This window comes from Saccopteryx leptura, chromosome 1 (genome assembly GCF_036850995.1).
Source record: "Saccopteryx leptura isolate mSacLep1 chromosome 1, mSacLep1_pri_phased_curated, whole genome shotgun sequence".
Classification (NCBI taxonomy): Eukaryota; Metazoa; Chordata; class Mammalia; order Chiroptera; family Emballonuridae; genus Saccopteryx; species Saccopteryx leptura.
The window spans coordinates 177157985-177182523 of record NC_089503.1 but is presented as its reverse complement, the minus strand read 5'-3'; the positions used below and the strand labels follow the sequence as shown (position 1 = coordinate 177182523).

The following is a 24539-nucleotide window of genomic DNA, read 5'->3' as shown; positions in this document are numbered from 1 at the left end:
AGGCTAGGTTGCAGTTTTCCTTAGATTCAACCTACTTCTGCTTTCAAATGTCATTAAGGGAGAACCAGATAGAGCTTGGTGAGGCTTCTTTCTCCCCCAGCCTATAAACTGGGAGGTTTATTCTGCCCTTTACTCTTCTACACCATGCTACTTCCAAATATGGCAAATGTCCTGATGGGGAGATTGGCCATGTGTTTGACACAGGCCCTCTTCCTCCAGCAGCCTTTGCCTCTGGGATTCCCAGTGTCCTAGGAGATTCCAGTTTGATTTTTAGAAGCTTCTTAATTTCCATGCAGCCTCCAAATAAAGCAGATATATGATGGGGAAAATAGCACTGCATATTTAGGGACTCTTAAAGAGTTTCGAATAATTGTACCAGCCCCATTCATTCTGCAGAAGCTGTGATTATTTTTTTCAGCCTAATATTTCTCAGTTCAGGGCAAACTTGAGCCTAAGCTCACAGAACAGGATCTAGTTCCAAAGTCAAAGGCAGCTGTCATAGCCTTTTTTCCTCAGCATGGCTGATCCCTTCCTGGTTAATTAGTCCTCTTTGCTTTCCCAGATACATGATGTTTGTAAAAATAAGATTTGTGCAAATCATCTAGTGTATTTTTATTTTTTTGCAGAGGAAACAATAGAGTGATTAGCTTTTACTTCCTACTCTATCTTATTCTGAATGAGAAATTCCTGTGTCTCAGGTTTTTTTGATGTTTTAAATTCTTCAGCATATTCTTAATTAAAGAGTATTTTTACATATAATTGGTGTCATTTGCATAAAGCAAACCTAATGAAAATATAAGATAATTGCCTTCTGGTATTAACAACAGTTTCATACAATTAAATTTCTTACAATTAACAATGTATGTATATTAATTATTGTATTATTTTCCATATGAATAAGTGTAAACCTACTGTTTTCCCACCCTGTACATGATAATTTTAAAGACAGATTCAGTGGAGTTTTGTAATTTAATTTTAATATGTTTACACATAAAACACATTATGCTTTTTTAAAATGGGTATGTATTTTGACTGGTAGAATTATATAAGAATTTCTCTAGAAAGAAATATATGTTGTCATTAGTTTTAAAAATTTAAGAGTATGGCCAGATTTCTTATTCTTTCTTTTCTTTTCTTTTTTTTTTAAAGAATCAACACAGACTGTCCAAGCTCTACAGTATTCAACTGTCGATGGTCCATTAACAGCAAGCAAAGATTTAGAAATAAGAAATTTAAAAGAAGAAATTGAAAAACTAAGGAAACAAGTAAGAGGTAAATTTCTGTGATTCACTATTAATTCAGTTTGATTGATTAAAAAAATGTTTTACTCATGCACACAACCTTTATTGAATTCTTGTCGTGTGTTAAGTAAGGGCTATGTGCAGTGCAGAAACAAGAAAAATTTCCACTCTGAAGGAGCTCACACTTTGGACTGAGGAAAAGATAAACAGTTCTTGCAATACATAGGCTATAGGAAAAACAAACACAGGTACATGCAGAGTACATAGGAGGACGGCCTAACCCAGGTTTAAGTTAACAGAGATGACTTTTTTAGAAGACCTATTAGTTTGGGATATTGGATTGGAATTTGGCAGAGTATACATATGAGGAGGGGAAAGAGCGTTAGCAGTGGGGAAGGAAGGACAAGGGACATGCATTCATGCGTTAAGGCATGTGAAATTTTATTTTCCTTGTACAATTCATATTTTGGTATATTGCTGAGATAGTTTCAAATTAATTTTGACAACTCTTGAAATGCCTATTATAAGACACTTCTCCCAGGAAGAGATACAAATGGCCAACAGATATATGAAAAGATGCTCAGCTTCATTAGTTATTAGGGAAATGCAAATCAAAACTACAATGAGATACCACCTCACCCCTGTTAGATTAGCTATTATCAACAAGACGGGTAATAGCAAATGTTGGAGAGGCTGTGGAGAAAAAGGAACCCTCATTCACTGTTGGTGGGACTGTAAAGTAGTACAACCATTATGGAGGAAAGTATGGTGGTTCCTCAAAAAACTGAAAATAGAACTACCTTATGACCCAGCAATCCCTCTACTGGGTATATACCCCAAAACCTCAGAAACATTGTTACGGGAAGACACATGTAGCCCCATGTTCATTGCAGCACTGTTCACAGTGGCCAAGACATGGAAACAACCAAAAAGCCCTTCAATAGAAGACTGGATAAAGAAGATGTGGCACATATACACTATGGAATACTACTCAGCCATAAGAAATGATGACATCAGATCATTTACAGCAAAATGGTGGGATCTTGATAACATTATAAGGAGTGAAATAAGTAAATCAGAAAAAAACAAGAACTACATGATTCCATACATTGGTGGAACATAAAAATGAGACTAAGAGACATGGACAAGAGTGTGGTGGTTACCAGGGGTGGGGGGAGGGAGGACAGGGGGAGAGTTAGGGGGAGGAGGAGGGGCACAGAGAACTAGATAGAGGGTGGCGAAGGACAATCTGACTTTGGGCAAGGGGTATGCAACATAATTTAATGACAAAATAACCTAGACATGTTTTCTTTGAATATATGTACCCTGATTTATTAATGTCATCCCATTACCATTAATAAAAATTTATTTAAAAAAAAAAAAAAAAAAAAAGAAATGCCTATTATAGCCATTTATTCATTTATTCAGCAGATATTTATTGAGTACCTACTATGTGTGCCAGGTGTTGTTTTAGGCTCTTAGGATGCTAGAAGGACAAGTGATTAAACATAGAGCAGAAGGAGAGGAATGGGTCACAAGTGCAAGAAGAGTTGTGTAATTATATGTAGGGTGGTCCAGGTATAAGCCTCAATTAGGTGACATGTGAGCAAAGACGTTAAGGAAGCAGGTGGCTTAGCTATGCAGTTGAATTGGGAACTCATGTTCTAGGCAGAAGGGCCTACCAGTGCAAAGGCCTGAGAGTCAGAATGGGCCTCCTGAGGTCAGGGGAAGCCCAGAGGCCAGCATGGTTGGGGCTGAAGGAGCACGCTGAGAGAGTGGACAGAGTGGACGGCTGGGGCTGAAGGAGCACGCTGAGAGAGTGGAGGGCTGGGGCTGAAGGAGCGCCGGGGAGAGTGGACGGCTGGACTGAAGGAGCGCCGGGGAGAGTGGACGGCTGGGGCTGAAGGAGCGCCGGGGAGAGTGGACGGCTGGACTGAAGGAGCGCCGGGGAGAGTGGACGGCTGGGGCTGAAGGAGCGCCGGGGAGAGTGGACGGCTGGGGCTGAAGGAGCGCCGGGGAGAGTGGACGGCTGGGGCTGAAGGAGCGCCGGGGAGAGTGGACGGCTGGGGCTGAAGGAGCTCCCGGGGAGAGTGGACGGCTGGGCTAAAGGAGCTCCCGGGGAGAGTGGACGGCTGGGGCTGAAGGAGCTCCCGGAGAGAGTGGACGGCTGGGGCTGAAGGAGCTCCCGGAGAGAGTGGACGGCTGGGCTGAAGGAGCGCCGGGGAGAGTGGACGGCTGGGGCTGAAGGAGCGCCGGGGAGAGTGGACGGCTGGGGCTGAAGGAGCGCCGGGGAGAGTGGACGGCTGGGGCTGAAGGAGCGCCCGGGGAGAGTGGACGGCTGGGCTGAAGGAGCGCCCGGGGAGAGTGGACGACAATGAAGCTGGCGAGGTTGGGGGCCACGGCTTCTGCCTGATCAGTAGAGTCTTACTGAGTGTTGAAGGGCTTTGAGTTTTTTCTGAGTGCAATATGAACCTTTTTCAGGGTTTAGAGTTATCACACAGTCTAAGTGAATTGAGAGAGAGAGAGAGCATTCTATTTTATGTAATAACTATTCTCCCTGTTTATTATTTTTGTTTTAAGTATTTCCTCTTCACATGTTTTAGAAGCATATCAGACAAGATTATTTTTCCTTCAAGCATGAAATATAATTTAGAAAATGTAAGGGGAGAAAAAATCCTGTTGTATTTATCTATATTTCTTTTTATTATTTTAATTTTTTATTCATATTTCTATATACTATGCTCTTCCTTCCTTCCTGAAATTGCTGAGTTTGTTTGCTTTGTGTTTAGGAATTTCATTTAGCCATTTTTTTTTAAAGATTAGCTGCTACCCATAAGTTCTCTTAGTTTTTTCTTCATCTGAGAATGTCTTAATTTTCCCCTCATTCCTTTTTTTTTTTCTTTTTTTTACAGAGAGAGTCAGAGACAGGGATAAATAGGGACAGACAGACAGACAGGAACAGAGAGAAATGAGAAGCATCAATCATCAGTTTTTCGTTGTGACACCTTAGTTGTTCATTGATTGCTTTCTCATATGTGCCTTGACCGTGGGGCTACAGCAGACTGAGTAACTCCTTGCTCAAGCCAGCGACCTGGGTCCAAGCTGATGAGCTTTGCTCAAACCAGATGAGCCCGCTCTCAAGCTGGCGACCTGGGGATCTCGAACCTGGGTCCTCTGCATCCCAGTCTGACGCTCTATCCACTGTGCCACCGCCTGGTCAGGCATCCCCCTAATTCCTAAAGAATATTTTTGCCAGGTAGAGGATCTAATGTTCCACCAGAGTCTAGATAAATTCTTAAGCAAAAACTTTGTGTAAACAGATTATCCACTATTAAGATTTTTATGTTTTCTTTCTCTATGACATCATTTTCCAATATTTTTAAACTCCTAGGAAAATTTAATAAATTTATAATTTATAATTTTATTTTAATATCTGCTTTGCTCATTGAACTCTGAATCCAAGAAGTTAGGGCAGAGTTTCATGATACCATATAATAGACACTTAATACATATTTTTTGACCATCTTCAGACAAAAATAAAATTTCATGCACTCATTTACTATTTCTATATGAGAGAGCAAGGAATGTTTTTTTTTAAATAAAACATTTTTGTAACCATAATGTGCATTATAACCTCCATTTTTTATTGCCTTGAGGTTTGTGGTTTGTGCTCTGTGCTCCATGAACTGTCTCTCCAGCCTTAAACTAAGTCACTCACTCCCTCCCTCCTTCCCTCCCTCCTCTCCTTCCCCTTTCTCCCCTTCTTCCCCTTCCTCCCTTTCCTCCCTCCCCTCTTCTTCCCTCCCTCCCTCCTCTCCCCCCTCCCCTCCTTTCCCTTCCTCTCCTCCCTCCTTTTCCTTCTCTTCTCTTTCTTCCCTTCTCCCTTTTTTCCCTCCTTCCTCTTCCTCCTCCCTCCTTCCTCTTCCTCTCTCCCTCCCTCCTTTTCCTTCTTCCCTTCCTCCATCCTTTCCTCTATCTCTTCCTCCCCCTTCCCTTCCCCCTCCTTCTCCTCCCCTCTTTCTTCTCCTTCCCTTCCTCCTTTTCCTTCCTCCCCTCCCTCCCTCCTTCTCACTCCTTTCCCTCCCTTTCTCCCTCTCTATCTCTCTTTCTCCTTCTCTCTATCTCTCCCCCTCCTTCTGTCCCCCTCTCCCTCCTCTCTCTCTCCCCCTCCTCTCTCTTTCTCCCTACCTCTTTGATTCCTCTCCCCCTTCCTAAATTAATGTTCAGTAAAGGAGAAATATACTGAATGAATAGGGGCAGTTTATAAAACACAACTTTAAGGCATTTTCAAAAATTCTAAAAAAACTATACTATTCATAAAAGTATTTAGACTTTCAAAAAGCTCAAGATGAATAAGCTTTTAATAAGTCTCTAACTTTAGGACACTAAATATTAGTAAATTATTGAATTTAAGAAATCTAGAACCTGCCCTGGCTGAATAGCTCTGTTGTTTGGAGCATTATTTGGAAGCACGGGGGTTGCCAGTTCAATCCCCGGTCAGGGCACGTACAAAAACAGATCAGTGTTCCTGTCTCTTTCTCTCCCTACCTTTCTCTCTAAAACAGCGGTTCTCAACCTGTGGGTCGCGGTGGCTTTAGGCGACCCCTGTGTTTTGGTCGTTCGACCCCCGCTGGAGTCGCAACCCACAGGTTGAGAACTGCTGCTCTAAAATCAATAAATAAATTAAAAAGAAAACGATGTTTAAAAAAGAAAAAAAGGAAAAAAAGAAATCTAGAACCAGTTAGTGTGTGATATACTGATACATTTAAGTGACTTTTTAAAAAATATTTCTATTGATTTGGGAGGTGAGAAGAGAAAGAGAGTGAGAGAGAAGCATCAACTTGTTCCACTTAGTTGTTCCATTTAGTTTTGTACTCATTGATTGCTTCTTGTACATTCCCTGACCGTGGATTGAACCTGCAACCTCCATGTGCCAGGATGATGCTTCATCCACGGAACCATCCTACTAGGGTCACATTTAATTCACTTTTTGACTACAGGACTTGTCTGTACAAATGAAATAATCTTTTTAGTTGGAGTAACTTAGACACTATTTATTGAAAGCATGAAAGTTAACAGTGTACAATTATTTGTGCATTTATTTTCATATTTTAATTTGCAGACAGGTCACCTAGTAATCTTGTTAAAATCCAGATTCTGATTCAGTAGGTTTGTAATGAGACCTGAAACTCTGCATTTTGAACATGCTACCAGAGGATGCTAATGCTACTTGCCCTGTATAACACTCAGAGAAGCAAGTAAGGATAGAAAATATCCTGAACAGAATTAACAGAATGTGGTTTGATATTTCTGTTGTTTTCAATGGCTTTAGTTCTTGAAGTATTGCCAGGAGCATTGTTTATAATTTATTATTTAAATATATGCTAAAATTAATCACTTAATTTTGTTTCATAATAAATCTTTTTAACTGATAATGTTAAACATCATTTAATAACGATACATTGTAGGTTGGAGAAGTTGATGCAAGAATTCCTGGACTCTGGTTTTAGCTCTGACACTCATTTAGCAACATGACCCTTGGCATGTTATTCCACTCCCTTGAACCTCAGGTTTTTCATCTGAAAAATAGAGGAACTGACCTTGATTAGAGGTTTTCAAATATTTACTTTTAGAAATCAGAGTTTATTCTTCAAATCATCACTAGTGAAACCAGGCTGGGTGAACTGGAACCACAATATTAGAAGCAAAAGCATCTTAGTATGGTATAATGGGACTAACAGCAGCACACAAATGCCAACCAACAATAGAGGAAAACATGTCTGTTTTATTTGTTTGGCTGGATTTGGGTTTTTTTGGTTACTTCAAAGTTTCTATTAATAATAGATTCTATAGATTAAATAATAGGTACTGTGTTTAGAGGTATGGTTTTTTTATACTAGTAGACATCTGAGGCATGTCGCACATCTTCACATTGCCTGTTACTAGCTCTTCACCGTCCTCACAGCGAGTGAGAAGCATTTAGTTGTGTGAGTTCAATGGTGTGTGGTATCAGTAAGCCTAATACCAAATCCAAAATATTTTTAAAAACAGTTGTTTTAAACTTTGGTTTCAAGCATTTGTTTTTATACAAATAGTAAAAGAAACAAGGTCTTCTCTTTTAGAATCGAGTCACTTGGAACAACAACTTGAAGAGGCTAATGCAGTGAGGCGCGAACTAGATGATGCTGTTAGACAAATCAAGGCTTACGAAAAACAAATCAAAACATTGCAACAAGAAAGGGAAGAATTAAACAAGGTAAAAAAATATGGATAGATTGGTCAAGGATTTTTCTGAATTCTTAATCTTGTTTTATTTGTATACTTAAAGCATTCATAGTCAATTCTACTAATATGTAGTGTTTTTTTATGTGTAAAACATTGGTTTAAAAACTATAATTATTTTGGGATATATCATTTGATTAATAGTAATAAAAAACACTCTTGAGGCTTTTAAGTTCAGAATCTTTTGTTGTTTTGGAAAGTTAATATTCAGAGGTCTTGATTAAAAGTGAGTGTTATTGAAAAAGAAAAGTAAAATCAGTTAAGTGTCTATGGAAAAATAAAAAATATAGGCACATTTTCATTGTGACTTACTGATATCAACCTTCTTAAAAGATTTTAATGGAAAATTTCTTTAATGCTTTAATGATATGTAAAATGTCAATTTTTTAAAGCATAGATTTTGAACAAATTATTTTCATAAGAACTTTGTATAACACTTAAACAGTATTGTAACACAATCCAATAGGGTAAATAATATTCAAGCTCTAGAGAAAAACACTACCTAAGCCACAATGCGTACTTTGCAAATTTTTTTGACAAAGTTTTTAAATGTTGGAATTAATACTAGCAGTGCAATGAAATGAGAATCTGATTAATAACAGATTATTATCAATAATTGTATATTTAACAATATACTATTTATATTAATATATAATTTAATCATGTGATGTTTAACTTATAGCATATTAATATGCAGGTTATTTTAATAGTATATTTTGAGAAGAAGGTAATGCTGTAAAGAAACATTATATTGATAAAGAATTTTTTTTTAGCGAGAGAGGAAGACAGAGACAGGAAGGGAGACAGATGAGAAGCTCAAGTCATAGTTGTGGCACCTTTGTTGTTTATTGATTGCTCCTCAGACATGCCTTGACCAGAGGGGCTCATACTGAGCAATGACCCCTTGCTCAAGCCAGCAACCTAGTTTTTTTAATTTTTAATTCTAAATAATTTAGTATTTTTATGATCTTTTTTTTGACCAATAAATTATTATGGTAACATTATTAAAAGAACTTGATCTTTCTGATATCTGTTCTTTAAGTTCCAGTGAGATTTGCTTTACAGCCTAGGCTGTTCCATTTTTAAAAAAATTTAAATTGATTTTATTGGGGTGACATTGGTTAATACAATTATATAGGTTTCAGGTGTACCATTCCATAGTACATCATCTGTACACTATACCGCCCATTTACCATCCCAAGTCAAGTCTCCTTCCATCACCATATATCCCCCCTTAACCTTCTTCTACCTCCATCCCGCCCCCTTTTCCCTCCCTTAATCATGCTGCTCCATGTTTAAATGTTCACTATATGCTGGAGAAGAATGTGTGTTCCCAGCATTGGGTGCAACTTGTTAATGGGGCTTTTCAAGTCTTGTTTATACTCACAGATATCCATTAAATATCACAAAATCTTTATTTTGACCATTTTATCCTGTAATCCTTCACTGTTTATTTGTAGAAACCAAGGTACTAGAAGGTTAAGTCATTTTTTTTATAGTCAGCATGTCAGAACTGAGACTATGAACAGAATACCATGCCCTTAACATCTGTTCAAAAGTAGGTCGTGTCTTTCAATTTTATTCTAAGGTGAATAATTTTGGCTCTTCTTGACTTCATGATAGCAACTTTGAGGGCCAAACTTGGTCCCTAGGTTGCAGAATTGGTAACTTATGTTCTTTTTACAAAACTGTAGGAACTAGTCCAGGCTAGTGAGCGATTAAAAAACCAATCCAAAGAGCTGAAAGACGCACACTGTCAGAGGAAACTGGCCATGCAGGAATTCATGGAGATCAATGAACGGCTCACAGAATTGCACACCCAAAAACAGAAACTTGCTCGCCATGTCCGAGATAAGGAAGAAGAGGTGGACCTGGTGATGCAAAAAGTTGAAAGCTTAAGGCAAGAACTGCGCAGAACAGAAAGAGCCAAAAAAGAGGTTAGTAGTCAGGCGAGGTTTGTAGTGTCCATGCGGTAGTGATTAAAGCTACTTTTTTCAGACTAGTGAACTATCTTTCATTATTTAACTTTTGAAAAGGGTTATTTTTTTTAGTTTAATATTATTTTGTAATATGAATTTCAACATTGGAGTTATCTTCCTCTTACAAGGTAAATTTCCACGGGTAAGATATTTTATTGGAAAAAACAATTATAACTGAATTTGCTTTTTTTATTTTAAAGCTGGAAGTTCATACAGAAGCTGTAGCTGCTGAAGCCTCCAAAGACAGGAAGCTGCGGGAACAGAGCGAGCACTACTTGAAGCAACTGGAAAATGAATTGGAGGGGCTGAAGGTATTGTTTGATTTTACATTTATGAACCTGAATTTTTTTTCCCTCTTTAGGTTTAAAAGGAGTGTTAGTTATGTGCTTTTCTTTGGTGTACAGTAAAATTAGCTATCCTTTCAACCTAGTATTCTTTATTCTCATTTTTACCAGTAGGAAGCTGATACTAACTTCCTAATCGTAGTGGAAGGAAAGGAAAACTATATTTAGTGGGAAGGAAAAAATCTATCAGGAAGGGAATGAAGAGAAAATTTTGGAAATAAATAGTGGAAATACCTTGTCAGTGTAATTAATACCACGGAATTGTACACTTAAGTAGTTAAAATGGCAAAATTTATATAATATATATATTATCACTTAAAAAAATTAACAGTTTAATATACCAGAACCCATTGAATTCTACTTTAAATGGGTAAATATATATATAGTATGTGAATTATGTCTTGATAAGGTTGTTTGAAAAAATACTTTTCAATTGTGATCATATGCTACAAGAGTTTTTTTTTTACCCTGTTGTATTAGTTTGCCAGGGCTGCTGTTACAAATTATCAGCCTGGATGGCTTAAAAACAAGAATATATTGTCTCAAGTGGCTAGAAGTCCAAAATTAAGGTGTTGGCAGGGTTGGCTTCTGATGGTTAGCTGGCAGTGTTTCACATTACTTGGCTTATAAACAAATCTGGATCTCTGCCTTAATCTTCACTTCATGTTGTCCCTGTGGGCATGATTCTGAGTCTAGAATTTTTCTTTAATAATGGTATAGACATTGTTTTAGGGTCCACCCTATTGACCTCATTTTAGGTTAATTACCTCTGTAAAGTCTCTCTTTTTCTTCCCCCTGCCAGTCTTATTGAGATACAATTGACAAATGAAAATTGTCTATATTTAAGATGTTAAAACATGTTGAGATATATGTATACAGCATGATAGTTTACCACAGTCAAGCTAGTTATATCCATTGCTTCACTACTTTTATTTTTTGGCTGAAAATAATTAAAACCCCCCTCTCAGCAAAATTTTTTTTTAAATTTATTCATTTTTAGAGAGGAGAGAGAGAGACAGACAGACAGACAGAGAAGGGAGGGAGGAGCTGGAAGCATCAACTCCCATATGTGCCTTGACCAGGCAAGCCCAGGGTTTCAAACCGGCGACCTCAGCATTTCCAGGTCGACATTTTGTCCACTGTGCCACCACAGGTCAAGCTCAGCAAATTTTAAGTATACAACACAGTTTTGTTAGCTATAGTTGCCCTACTTTGCATTAGAGTTGCCCTACTTTGCATTAGATCTCCAGAACTTCTTATTCATTCTACATAACTGAAACTGTACCCCTGGACCAATGTTTTCCCATTTTGCCCCCTTCCCTTCAGCCCAGGGCACTCACCATTTTACTCTTTGCTTCTAGGAATTTGACTGTTTTATATTTCACATATAAGTCAGATAATGCAGTATTTGAGACCTATTTTTAAATCTGGTCACATTCTGAGGTATGTACTGGTAGTTACTGCTTCAACATGAATTTTGGAGGGACAGTTCAACCTTTAACAGATTTTTTCACTCATTATTACATAATTGTCACAAACATATTAATGATTATAGGAAAATATCCACTTATTTAGTTCTCTATTAAATATTTATTACTTTTGCAATATTATAATTACCATGAACATCTTTATACAGTGTTTTTCGGTATCATTGTCTTAGAACAAATACCTAGAAATGAAAATTGTTAGATCATTACAAGGTACTTGATACATGCGACAAATCTTTGTAAGTATGAGAGGCATTTCTTTCTTTATTAGTACATGGTTTATTAAGCATATTTTTTCTCGTGAATTGTCTCTTTAAGTGATTTGCCCATTTAATTTGGTAGTCTTAATGTTTTTATAAGTTCATATAAACTCTTTGCGTAATAATATTTGTACTTTTTCTTATGTTTTCACAACTATTTTACCAGTTTTCATTTGCCCTTTAATTTTGGTCTTGTTTCTTTTTCAAATTAAAGATTTTTTAAAATTTTCCTCAGTGATTTTTCTATTACATCAAAGATTGGCTTTTTCTTTTCTTTTTTTTTTTTTTTTTTTAAGAGTTTTCCAAGTATCTAAACTCTGATTGAGACTGGATGGCTTAAGAAACAAGAATATATTATCTCATTTAGATGGCTAGCTTTTTCCTAGATGTTTTGTTTCTTTGTTTAAATATATTTATGTCTAATATTTGGTGTTTATTTTACTAAACGGTACAATGTGAGAATCATTTTGTTCTTTTATTGCTGGTGATTCAAATTTTATTAATCATTGCCTTCCTCAGAGATTGAAGATGTCTCATGTATTGAATTAAATTATTTTTGGGTGACGATTTATTGTATGTTTTAAATATCTGAAAAGAATATTGTCTTCTCTCTTTTCTCTTCCTTTTTCAAAATTGTTTGGTATTTTTACCGGTTTATTTTTGACCCTGTACTGGGAACATTAGTCTCCATTCTCTGCCCCTGCATTGTTCCCACATTAAAAAAAAAAAAAACTAAAGAGCTGTTTTATTAGATTTACAAGGAAGATAATTTGAGAAATACTGATTATATATCATGAAATCTTCCCTTTAAAGTACTTGATACTTTTTCCTTATTGCTTCACATCTTCTTTAATTATTTTTATATAATTCTTGTTTCTTGTATGTGTATATTAATTTCTAGTGATTTTTGTTTGTTTTTCTATTAACAGTGAAACATCTTACTATTTTCTTACTGCCTACTGTCTGGAAGTACAATTGGTTAGTGTTTATCATATGCAGTTGTTTTACTTTATCAATTCTTATAGTTTTCAGGGGAGTAATTTGCATTTTCTAGTGAAAATTAATATTAAATAATGATTTTGTCACTTTTTAAAATATTCTTTTTAACAATTTAACATATTACTTGGTCAGATAGAGTATCTAAAAACTAATATTAAATAAGAGGTAAAAGAGGACATCCTTTTTGTAGTTATTGTTTCTGAATGTATTGTATGTACTTGTGGTATTTTACCAGTAAGCATTATTGTATTTGGCCTGATAGCTTGAAAATGGATAATTTTTAAGTTAGCAGAATTACTGTACTTTTGTTTTTATTTGTTGTGGGACTTGAGGTAGTATTTGTATTGGTATTGGATTTTATCATACACTTTAAAACAAGTGTATCTACTGAAATTATTGTATGAATTTATTTAAATTTAACCTGTTAAAGCATTTTTGCATACTTATTAATACTTTGCTAATATTAAAATTACTTTAAAAACCTGTTCTTTTGCCATAGATTGTTCTTTTTTCCACATGGCTTCATTTTGTTTGTCAACATTTTATTTGGCTTTTTATGGCCTTATCAATAAGTGACAAATCTATAACATTTTTGGTGGTATCTTTGTTAGGATTTGATTTCAGGGTGATTTTTGTTTGAAATTTTCAGTATATACTGTTATTATTCCAACAGCGAAACTACACTAACAGAACAGCAAACTCAGAGTGTTCTGTAGGTGATTATGAAAGAGCAGTACTGTAGTTCCCCCTACCCATGGGATTGGCTACGAGACCCCCAGTGGTTGCCTGGCATTGTAGATAGTATTGGACCCTATATGCACTAAGTTTTTAATACATATAGACCTATGTTAAGGTTTAATTTGTAAATTAGGCATAGTAAGAGACTAATAACAGTAGCTAATAATAAAAGGATAATTAAAACACTAACTGTACTAAAAGTGATGTGAATGTGGTCTCTCAGTGAGTACTGTACTGTGCTTACCTGTCTCCTTCTTGTGATACGTGGGATGACACAATGCCTACATGATGGGATGAAGTCAGATGAATGACATAGGTGTTGAGACCGTGTTAGGCTACTTGTAAGGGTTACTTGAACACAAGCATTGTAGTACCGTGACTGTCAATCTGATTATTGGAACAGCTGGGTGACTAAGGATGGGTTGCAGATACATTGTGCATTTGCTGGATAAAGGGTTTATTCATGTCCTGGGATGGGCAGAGCCGGATGGTGCAGGATTTCATCCTGCTACTCAGGCATGCAGTTAAAAACTTGCCAACTATTTGATTCTGGGATTTTTCATTTAATATTCTTGAACTTCACTGTAAGTGAAACCATGGATGAAGGGAGACCAGTGTAGAGATAAAGTGGTCAGTGCTGCAGATGTCAGTTTAGGCATAATTTCTATGCAACTGCATAAGAGCAGGACTCTGACTTGATGTGGCCCTTCCAGTTCCAACAGAGCCTTGCCTTCCAGGCTGCCTCAGAAACAACTAGACTGTCTGGGTCATGCATGTGTAGGCACATCATAAACAGTCAAAGAATAGATGGTTAAATATTATAGTGCAGTGGTCCCCAACCCCTGGGCCATGGACTGGTACCGGTCCATGGGCCATTTGGTACCGGTCCACAGAGAAAGAATAAATAACTTACATTATTTCTGTTTTATTTATATTTAAGTCTGAACGATGTTTTATTTTTAAAAAATGACCAGATTCCCTCTGATACATCCGTCTAAGACTCACTCTTTTTTTTTTTTTTTTTTTTTTGTTTTTTTTTTTTTTTTTTCATTTTTCTGAAGCTGGAAACGGGGAGAGACAGTCAGACAGACTCCCGCATGCGCCCGACCGGGATCCACCCGGCACGCCCACCATGGGGCGACGCTCTGCCCACCAGGGGGCGATGCTCTGCCCATCCTGGGCGTCGCCATATTGCGACCAGAGCCACTCTAGCGCCTGGGGCAGAGGCCACAGAGCCATCCCCAGCGCCCGGGCCATCTTTGCTCCAATGGAGCCTTGGCTGCGGGAGGGGAAGAGAGAGACAGAGAGGAAAGTGCGGCGGAGGGGTGGAGAAGCAAATGGGCGCTTCTCCTGTGTGCCCTGGCCAGGAATCGAACCCGGGTCCTCCGCACGCTATAAGACTCACTCTTGACGCTTGTCTCAGTGACGTGATACATTTATCTGTCCCACCCTAAAGGCCGGTCCGTGAAAATATTTTCTGACACTAAACCGGTCTGTGGCCCAAAAAAGGGTTGGGGACCACTGTTATAGTGGACACCCCAGAGACATTTCTGAGGCCCACATTGATGCCATTGACTTAAAAAGATTTACATATCTCAAATGTGAAGAATCCAGGATAGTGTTCTTTTGACTTAAATCAACTGTTGTTACCAGTTTTTCAGCCCTTAGTAACAGTATCCTCCAGAGCTTGATTCCTTGCTGTCACTAAATATAAGCCCATAGTCTTCCAGTTTTTAAAGTCTTGAGAAAATAGCTCACAAAGCTCAGGAAATCTAATTGTCATCATCTCTATGTTTCTATTATCCTTTAACCACTACCTGGAAGAATCTTTGGACTTTGTTTTCCTTTCTCCCTCATTTCTGAGAGTGTATTTCAACCCAATTTCTAAAAAGATGACTTTCAGCCAAATTTCTTCTCCTCAAGGCCCTACCTAAATGCAGAGACCTATCATTTTTTTCTAGAGTAAATATGATGTTAGATTAGACCATTGTCACTTCTCCCTGGACATTGCAGAAACTTCCTCTTTTCTTTATGTACATTCTGGCTCTACCATCCCCTTTCCCATTTTAATCTTTTTAAAACCTAGATACATTTATGACCTTTAATTGGTTCCACATCAAAAACAAGATGCAGTTAGAGTTTGCCCTCACTACATACACCAACAATAATTGCATATAACATCTTTTTTTTTTTCTTCAGATAGAGTCAGAGAGAGGGATAGATAGGGACAGACAGACAGGAACAGAGAGAGATGAGAAGCATCAATCATCAGTTTTTCGTTGCAACACCTTAGTTGTTCATTGATTGCTTTCTCATATGTGCCTTGACCGTGGGGCTACAGCAGACCCAGTAACCCCTTGCTCAAGCCAGCGACTTTCTGTCCAAGCTGGTGAGCTTTTTGCTCAAGCCAGATGAGCCCGCGCTCAAGTTGGCGACCTTGGGGTCTCGAACCCGGGTCCTCCACATCCCAGTCCGACACTGTATCCACTGCGCCACCGCCTGGTCAGGCAATAATTGCATATAAATTAAAGTTTTAAGTGTAAAACAAAAAATTACTTAAGGACCTGCAGAAAATACAGATACTGCATAAAATTTTGGTGTGAAGAAGATTGTGAAATACATAATAATGAAGGAATATACACTGAGAAAAAACTGTAACATGGCAAAGATTAATAGCCTTAATAATTTTTATGTGAATATATACAGAAATAATATTCAGCTACATGAACAGTCCTTTATATTCAAGAAATTATTTGATATTATTCTTATAGATGAACTACTCTTTTATTCTTTTATAGCAAAAACAAATTAGTTACTCACCAGGAGTATACAGCATAGAACATCAGCAAGAGATTACTAAACTAAAGACAGATTTGGAAAAAAAAAGTATCTTTTATGAAGAAGAATTATCCAAAAGAGAAGGAATACATGCAAATGAAATTAAAAATCTGAAGAAAGAACTACATGATTCAGAAGGCCAGCAACTTGCTCTGAATAAAGAAATTATGATTTTGAAAGACAAATTGGAGAAAAACAGGAGAGAGAGGTAAGAATCAAGTTATTTAGTCCTCTAGGAAATATTTGTTGAATGGCTGATGTGTGCCAGGGACTGGAGATACAGAGGCATAGACATATTCATGTCCTCAAGAAGACCAAAGTTAAGATTGGTAAGTAGAAAATTATAATGCAGAATGGTAGGAAAGTAGCTGTCATGTAAAAGAGGCACAAAAGATGACTACATCTAGGTTTCTTGGACAAAATTATTTCTAAGTTAAGACCAAGGAAATATGTAGCTATGAAGAGAGTCCAGACAGAGGTAGCCAAATGTGCTGGGGCCTAGAAGCTGTTCATCACTGTGAAAACAAAAAGAAAGGTGAGCATAGTGAGGAATGAGGCTGGAAGGAATTAGAGAGGCACACTCATGAAGGAGTGTAAGGAGCTTGGACTTTACTCAAGGCCAGTTCAGGAAAATGACATGGTCATAGTTATACTTTCAAAAGCTCACTCTTGCAACAGTGCGGGGAATGGGGTACCCTGGTCAGCAAACCGCGGCTCACGAACCACGTGCAGCTCTTTGGCCCCTTGAGTGCGGCTCTTCCACAAAATACCACGTGCGGGCGCTACCTAGATAAGGAATGTACCTACCTGTGTAGTTTAAGTTTAAAAAATTTGGCTCTCAAAGGAAATTTCAATCGTTGTACTGTTGATATTTGGTTCTGTTGACTAATGAGTTTGCTGACCACTGGAACTTGGAAGAAGCAGAGGCAGATAGGAACCTAGCTATGAGAGACGAGGTAGGGGACTTTAGGTAGTGATAGTGAACGTGGAGAGAAGTGGAGGGATTTCAGAGGTCTGCTGAGCAGACAGAACTTGGAGGCATCATGGCCATATGCGAGAAATGAGGACCAGAGAAATTAGCAGTGACACTCAGGTTTCTAGATTTTAGGCAACTGAGTATATGTTATTATAATTCTCAACTTATATGAGAAGCCTAAGTTTATTCAGTTTGGTACTTCATTCAGCAAAAGTGTTTTTAGAACCTACTATGCGTAAAGGCACTGGGAACATGGCAGTGAACAGACAAAAATATCTGTCTTTATGGAGTTTTCCACTAGTTATGTTGAAAGACTACAAATAATAAGTTAACATATCAAATGTATTAGATAATGATAAATGTCAAGGACAAAAATATGGCAGAGGATAGGGGACTATGAAGCATTAAGGGGAAGGATTAAAATTTTAAAATTACATATATACATATATATATAAAATTACATATATATATATATATATATATATGATGGCCAGGGAAAATGATACTAAGTAGGTGATTTCTCAGTGAGGACTGAAGACAGTGGGAGTGTTGTCTCTACAGATGTATGAGAAGAACATTCTTTATGAAGAACAAGTCTGTCAAAAAAAATAATAATGGCCCTGGCTGGTTGGCTCAGTGGTAGAGCGTCGGCCTGGCGTGTGGGAGTCCCGGGTTTAATTCCCGGCCAGGGTACATAGGAGAAGTGCCCATCTGCTTCTCCACCACCCCCCCCTTCCTCTCTGTCTCTCTCTTCCCCTCCCGCAGCCGAGGCTCCATTGGAGCAAATGGATGGCCCAGGCGCTGGGGATGGCTCCTTGGCCTCTGCCCCAGGCGCTAGAGTGGCTCTGGTCGCGACAGAGCGAAGCCCCGGATGGGCAGAGCATCGCCCCCTGGTGGGCAGAGCGTCGCCCCCTCGTGGGCATGTCAGTGGATCCCGGTGGGGCGCATGCGGGAGTCTGTCTGACTGCCTCCCCGTTTCCAGCTTCAGAAAAAAAAAAAAAAAAAAAAGACAAAATTATGGAGACAGTAGAAAGATCAGGGGTTTCCAGGGTTTAGGGGGAGGATATGCCTGTGGGAAATTTCTTTGCCTTCTTATCAATTTTTCAGTGAACCTAAAACTACTCTAAAAAATAAAGTATTTTAAAAGTAATGAGACTAATGTGACTGAAGCTGAGTTAAGGGGAAAGAATAGTAAGAGATGAATATGAGAAGCCATGGGGGTGAGATCTTGTAATGCTTTGTAGGTCATGTTCAATTGACTTCCAGGTATGTATTGTGAGTTAAACTGTCGAATGGAAGTATTGCAGGATTTTGAGCAGAAAACTGACAAATACTGACTTTTGTTTTAAGAGAATTACTCTGACAACTGGATTAAGAATAGTCTGACTGAGATGAGAGAAAAAGCAGTTAGAAAGCTATCACAGTAATGCAGGCCAAAGAGAATGGTGGCATGGGCAAGGGTGGTGGCACTTTTGATGGTAAGAAATGTTCGAATTCCAGCATTTAAAGGTAAAGATAGTGGTGCCCTGGCCGGTTGGCTCAGCGGTAGAGCGTCAGCCTGGCATGCGGGGGACCCAGGTTTGATTCCCGGCCAGGGCACATGGGAGAAGCACCCATTTGCTTCTCCACGCCCCCCCCCCCTCCTTCCTCTCTGTCTCTCTCTTCCCCTCCCACAGCCAAGGCTCCATTGGAGCAGAGATGGCCCGGGCGCTGGGGATGGCTCCTTGGCCTCTGCCCCAGGCGCTAGAGTGGCTCTGGTCGCGGCGGGGCGACGCCCCGGAGGGGCAGAGCGTCGCCCCCTGGTGGGCAGAGCATCGCCCCTGGTGGGTGTGCCGGGTGGATCCCGGTCGGGCGCATGCGGGAGTCTTACTATCTCTCCCCGTTTCCAGCTTCAGAAAATAAAAAAAATAAAAATAAATAAAAAAGGTAAAGATAGTGGTATTTGCTGATGGAGTAGATATGAGGTGAGAAAGTAAAAGGAAGAATCAAGGATGATACTGAGGGTTTTGGCCCTAGCAATTAGGAGGACATAGAGAGGAAGACTACAGGAGAAGCAAGTTTGGGACGGGAGTGTTACCAGGAGCTCATTTTAAACATGTTTGAGATGCTTATTAGACATCCAGGTGAAGATGTCAGATAAGCCATCCCGTAGAGCAGCCTGGATTTCGGGGCTAGAAAAAAAATTCTGGCAGTATTTATCACTCAGGTTGTATTTAATGTGGTGAGACTATGCGATCATTTAGTGACTGAGTATAGGTAGACAAGAGGCCCTAGGACAAAGCCCTGGGGCACTTTAATCTTTATAAGTTGAGAAAATGGGAAGAAACAGCAAAGATAGAGAAATAGCAGCAAGAATATTAGGAAGAAGATGAGGGAGTTTTGGTGTCTTGGAAGCCAGTACATCAAATATTTGATAAAAACATCAAATATGTCCGCATGTCAAGTGAGATGAAGTGTAAAATAAAATGAGGTCCAACTATTGGAAGTTGAGTTTACCAATATAAAGGTCATTGGTGACTTGGATAAGAACAATTTCAGGAACAGTAGGAGCAAACACCCCATAGTGAGATCCAAAGACCTGAAGGAGAGCAGTTGGAAACAGAGAGTATAGGTAACACTGTTGTTACGTGGAGTCTTTTATTATAAAAAGCAAGCAATACAGTGAGGTAGTAGCTGGAGGAGAAATTTATCCTAAAGTTACTTTGCCTTTTTTTTTTTTTTAGATAGGAGAAATAACACCAGGCTTGTAATCTGATAGTAATTATTTGATAGATGGCTCAGGAAGGGGAGGAGAAAAGAGCCAGAGCAGGTATTTGAACAGATACATAAGTGAGGGGCTGGTCTCGGCTACATTGTCACCGGTAGCAAGAGAAGAGAAAGTGGAATGTGTGAGCACAGAGGAAGGCAGAGAGGGTGGTGGGAATGTGTTCTGTGCTGCGATCTCTTGAGTTGGGCATGTTGAACTTATGCCTGGGAGACATCTTTGTGGAGATAGCAAGTCAGCTGTTTAAAGCCCAGAAAAGCTTCAGATATAAATTTAGAGTTTGTTAGCATAAGAGATAGTAATGAAATAAGTATTGTAGTAGATGAGATAGTTCTTACTGGGGTAAGAAAGAAGGAAGGAAAGAAGGAGCACAGAAAGGAAGGGCTGACTGAGTATATTGAGAGAAATTTAATTGCAAATTTTCTGTGCTATCAAGAACTGAGTATAAGGACTCTTGTTGTGGTTCATATATACTCTTCCTAATCTCATTTTCCCACACTTGCCAGTATATAGATACATAACCAAATAAGTGAACACAGTCTGGAAGTCTACAAATCACAGGTGTCTTTCTCAGATTTTCAAATGAAAAATAAAGTAGATATTTTTAAGCTGACAAATCTATTAAAGGACATGATTGTGATTTTTAATTTTAAGGGATTTGGAATAATTAAGATCTAAGTGACTTTTCATGGTAAAGCATATGTTACAATCATTTTACCTTAATTCAAATTCTTTTTTTTTCTTGTATGTCTTGAATTGTGTTAGTCAAAGTGAAAGGGAAGAATTTGAAAATGAGTTCAAACAACAGTATGAACGTGAAAAGGTGTTATTAACTGAAGAAAATAAAAAACTGACAAGTGAACTTGATAAGGTGAGTGATTCAATCTTATATTCATTGATCACATGCTAGGTGTTCAGCACTGTAATAGAAACTGTGGGCCCTGGCCAGTTGGCTCAGTAGTAGAGCATTAGCCCAGCATGTGGATGTCCCGGGTTTGATTCCCTGTCAGGGCACACAGGAGAAACAACCATCTGCTTCTCCACCCTTCCCCCTCCTCTTCTCTCTGTCTTTGTCTCTGTCTCTCTGTTTCCCCAACATACCCACACACACCTTCCCGCAGCCATGGTTTGATTGATTAGAGCGCATTGACCCCAGGCACTGAGGATGGCTCTATGAAGCCTCTGTCTCAGAGGCTAAAAATAGCTTGGTTGCGAGCATCAGCCCCAGGTGGAGTTCCTGGGCTGATCCTGGTTTGGGTGTATGCGGGATACTCTCTTATCTTCCTTCCTCTCACTTGGAGAGAAAAGGGGGGGAAAAGAAACTGTGAATAGAACTTTATATTTGGTGTACATTTTTTTTAATCTTCCTTATACACAGGATTGCTTCTTGATACAGGCAATTTCTTGTACCAATCTGTACAGGAGTTGGCTGGAGGGAGGGTGTTGCTTAATTCATCTTATTCTTTGTCCCATTTATTTTTTGAGCCTTTGTTCTTTACTTCACTTTCCATCTATTCTCTTTTTTACTTTTTACCTCACTTAACACTGTCATGACTAAGTGGAGGCTGGCCCTTGGCAAGAGCAGAAACAATTAGGCCAAACTGAAGTTTTGACAACTAATGCTGTATATGTAATGAAGAACTGATAATAGTTAGAAGTTAAATCATTGGTCTGTTGGAATCCAAAGAAACCAACTCTGCCTAAACTCTGTGGCTTGATTAAAGAGCAGAACCATAGATTAAGCTTATAAAGAACCAGATTGATGAACAGAATTTCAAGTGCTTGAAGGAATGTTTTCCTTTTCAGTGGATCAGAGTTCTTGAATGGCCATCATTCTGTACTTCTTGTGCCAGCTTTTAGCAAAACAGTGTAAAAATCCTAATGTGGACCAGGAGAATACCATTTAAATGTATTCTTTTGTTTACATTTAAATAGGTCTTGGATAATTGTGTTTATAATGATTTCTAGAATTTTTCTCCAATAAAAGTCTTACGTTCAGTTATTAGTAGTTCCAATAACAGATTGAAAGACCATGACGACTCATAAAAGAGAGACTCCTCATTCTATCTCAATTTTCCATTGTATTCCATCTTCCATTTCTCTCAGTACTTTCCCCAGGATTAGTTTTCTAAGCACTTAAAATTATTTTTGGTTGTTTGGTTAAAAACTACTTGAAAATGATCTCTTAGTTCGTTTTGTCCAGTTTTATAAAGCTGATATACACAAGACTGGAAAATGGCCAAACAGTAACAAGTACAAAGGGATTTTTAAAACTAGGAATAATATAAGAGTTACAGATATCATGCAACTCTGAGTTATTTCCACTAATATTTGAATTTTATCCAGATAGGTCACATAATTGTTACTTCATATGTTTGACTAATATGACTCCAAAATTAAACATCATTTTTGTATACAAGGCAGAATTTTAAGATTCTGTTAAGAGTTATCTTGAGGTAAAAAATAAAATTAAATGCTAGAAGTCCAATTGAAGTAAAATTTTAAAGCAAATTACCTACCAAAAGACTACGGTATTATGGTTTGATAAAATTTGTATTGAGAAATAAGTTAAATGTAGATCAAATCTTACATTCATCCCTTGGTTTTATTTATTATTAATCATAAAGTTCTGAGTCTATCAAAAATACATAATAAGAGGTCATTTTTAAACAATACTCTTGATTCTGATGAGAACTGAAGGATTAAAATAAAAACCAAAATATTACGTTTCTTGCTAAATTGAAAGTAATGATGAAGGATGAGTAGAACTTTGAGAGCACATTCATATGGTAGCCAAGCATTTAGTGACAGATGGTAACAGGGAAATAGTCACTCCTAGATAAATAAGGAAAGGTTTGAGGGTTTTGCTTCCATTTGAATTTCTCTATTTTTGTTCCTTTATTTCAGCTTTTGCTTCTTTCTCTGCTTAACTCATCAACCTGCACATCTTCACTGTTTCTGTCCACTTACTCATTTTCTGGTGGGTGTGATTTGGGTATTTTCACCAGGAGGGATAGCCGAAGAATGCTTTTGTCATTGCTACACCCGCTGTTCCTTTGGGAAACAGCTTGAAGAGAATTCCTCAACAGTATTTTAGATATAGAAGCCAAAAAGCAACTTTATGCTAATTTTGAGACCTAAATAGCTTTTATAAAGACTTCATTCTCACAATCTCATTTTTAAACCCCAAAAGTTAAAACTAGAAGTAGAAAATTGCTATTTTCAGAAGTCTCCAAGTTTTACTTTTTTTAAAAGATAACTTACTAAAATGAACCATTTATTCCATGGAATAAAAGTAAGTGTTTTCGAGTAAGAAAATATATCATTCGTACCTTGTTTTTAAATTATTTTACGAAAAAGCAAAGTTACAAAAAAAAATGTGGGAAATGTTCAACATAAAAGGTATATGTGATCTCATCACCACAAAACAACTATTTTGTATGTTCCTTTCCAGGTTTTGTTTGTATATATAATATTACATAATTGCAGTCATATGTACATTTCATCTTCTAATCTGCCTTTTCACTTAAAATGCTATAAGCATTTTGCATACTTCTGTGGTCTTATAATTATTATGAACCAGATATGTTAATGTACAAATAGTAAAACCTTCTCATTTCCAAACATACAAAATAAACTAATGCTTAGGTGAAATTCACCATGTGCTTGTTCTCTTCTGAATTACTTTATTTAAATCATTCGCCTGACCAGGCGGTGGCGCAGTGGATAGAGCATTGGACTGGGACGCAGAGAACCCAGGTTCAAAACACTGAGGTCGCCGGCTTGAATACAGGCTCACCAGCTTGAGTGTGGGATCATAGACATGATCCCATGGTCGCTGGCTTGAACTAAAGGTCACTGCCTTAAAGCCCAAGGTTTCTGGCATGAGCCCACATTTGCTGGCTTGAGCAAGGGCTCATTCACTCTGCTGTAGCCCCCCACTCAAGGCACATATGAGAAAGCAATCAATGAACAACTAAGGTGCCACAATGAAGAATTGATGCTTCTCGTCTCTCTCCCTTCCTGTCTGTCCCTGTCTGTTCTCTCTCTCTCTCTCTCTCTCTCTCTCTCTCTCTTCAACACACACACACACATCATTTAATTCTCACGATAACTCTCCGAGGTCTACCAGTTTTCACATTTTGTACTTGAGGACACTGTGGCAGAGGGAGATTAAGCTAATCACAGACTAGGAAATGGCAGAATGTGGTATGAACACAGGTAGTCTGGTTCCAGGGTTCATAGTTGTTTTTTTTTTCTGTAATTATGAAAAGATTAACTTTTCTTCTGAACAAACCTATTTAAAACTGCTTGAAACTGTTGTGACCTGGCAGTGCCAAGTCTGCATTTCCTGCTCCTGCCACTCTCCATCTGAAAGCCCAACCACTGATCAGTGGAAGGGCTGTCAGGGCTATGTTGCAGGAATTAGTGAAGATACTGCGTCTACAGAAAATTTTCTCAAAAACAGCTAGCTGGTAGACTTCTGGCTATGCTAACATGAAGAATTGATGAGTCCTCTCAAGAAAAAAGTAGACATTTTTCAAAAACAATCATTTCAGAGCTGGTGGAATTAACCAGAGAAAGACAACTACTGAGAGAAAGGAAGGCATCTCTAAACAGGTGAAGAGACG

The 24539-nt window shown here is 38.2% G+C and overlaps 1 protein-coding gene across 8 annotated transcripts in view; it reads left to right on the top strand.

Moving 5' to 3' along the window:
* CDC42BPA (CDC42 binding protein kinase alpha) overlaps positions 1-24539 on the top strand; it is a 230502-nt gene that overhangs the window by 122904 nt on the left and 83059 nt on the right. For 6 of the 8 annotated variants that reach the window (XM_066381611.1, XM_066381601.1, XM_066381591.1 and 3 more), the window contains exons 11-16: positions 1150-1272; positions 7364-7497; positions 9218-9460; positions 9703-9813; positions 16129-16376; positions 20674-20779. In XM_066381611.1, coding sequence (XP_066237708.1) covers positions 1150-1272; positions 7364-7497; positions 9218-9460; positions 9703-9813; positions 16129-16376; positions 20674-20779 — 965 coding nt within the window. The remainder of the gene's footprint in view (positions 1-1149; positions 1273-7363; positions 7498-9217; positions 9461-9702; positions 9814-16128; positions 16377-20673; positions 20780-24539) is intronic. The other 2 variants (XM_066381642.1, XM_066381622.1) reach the window with 1 other exon arrangement.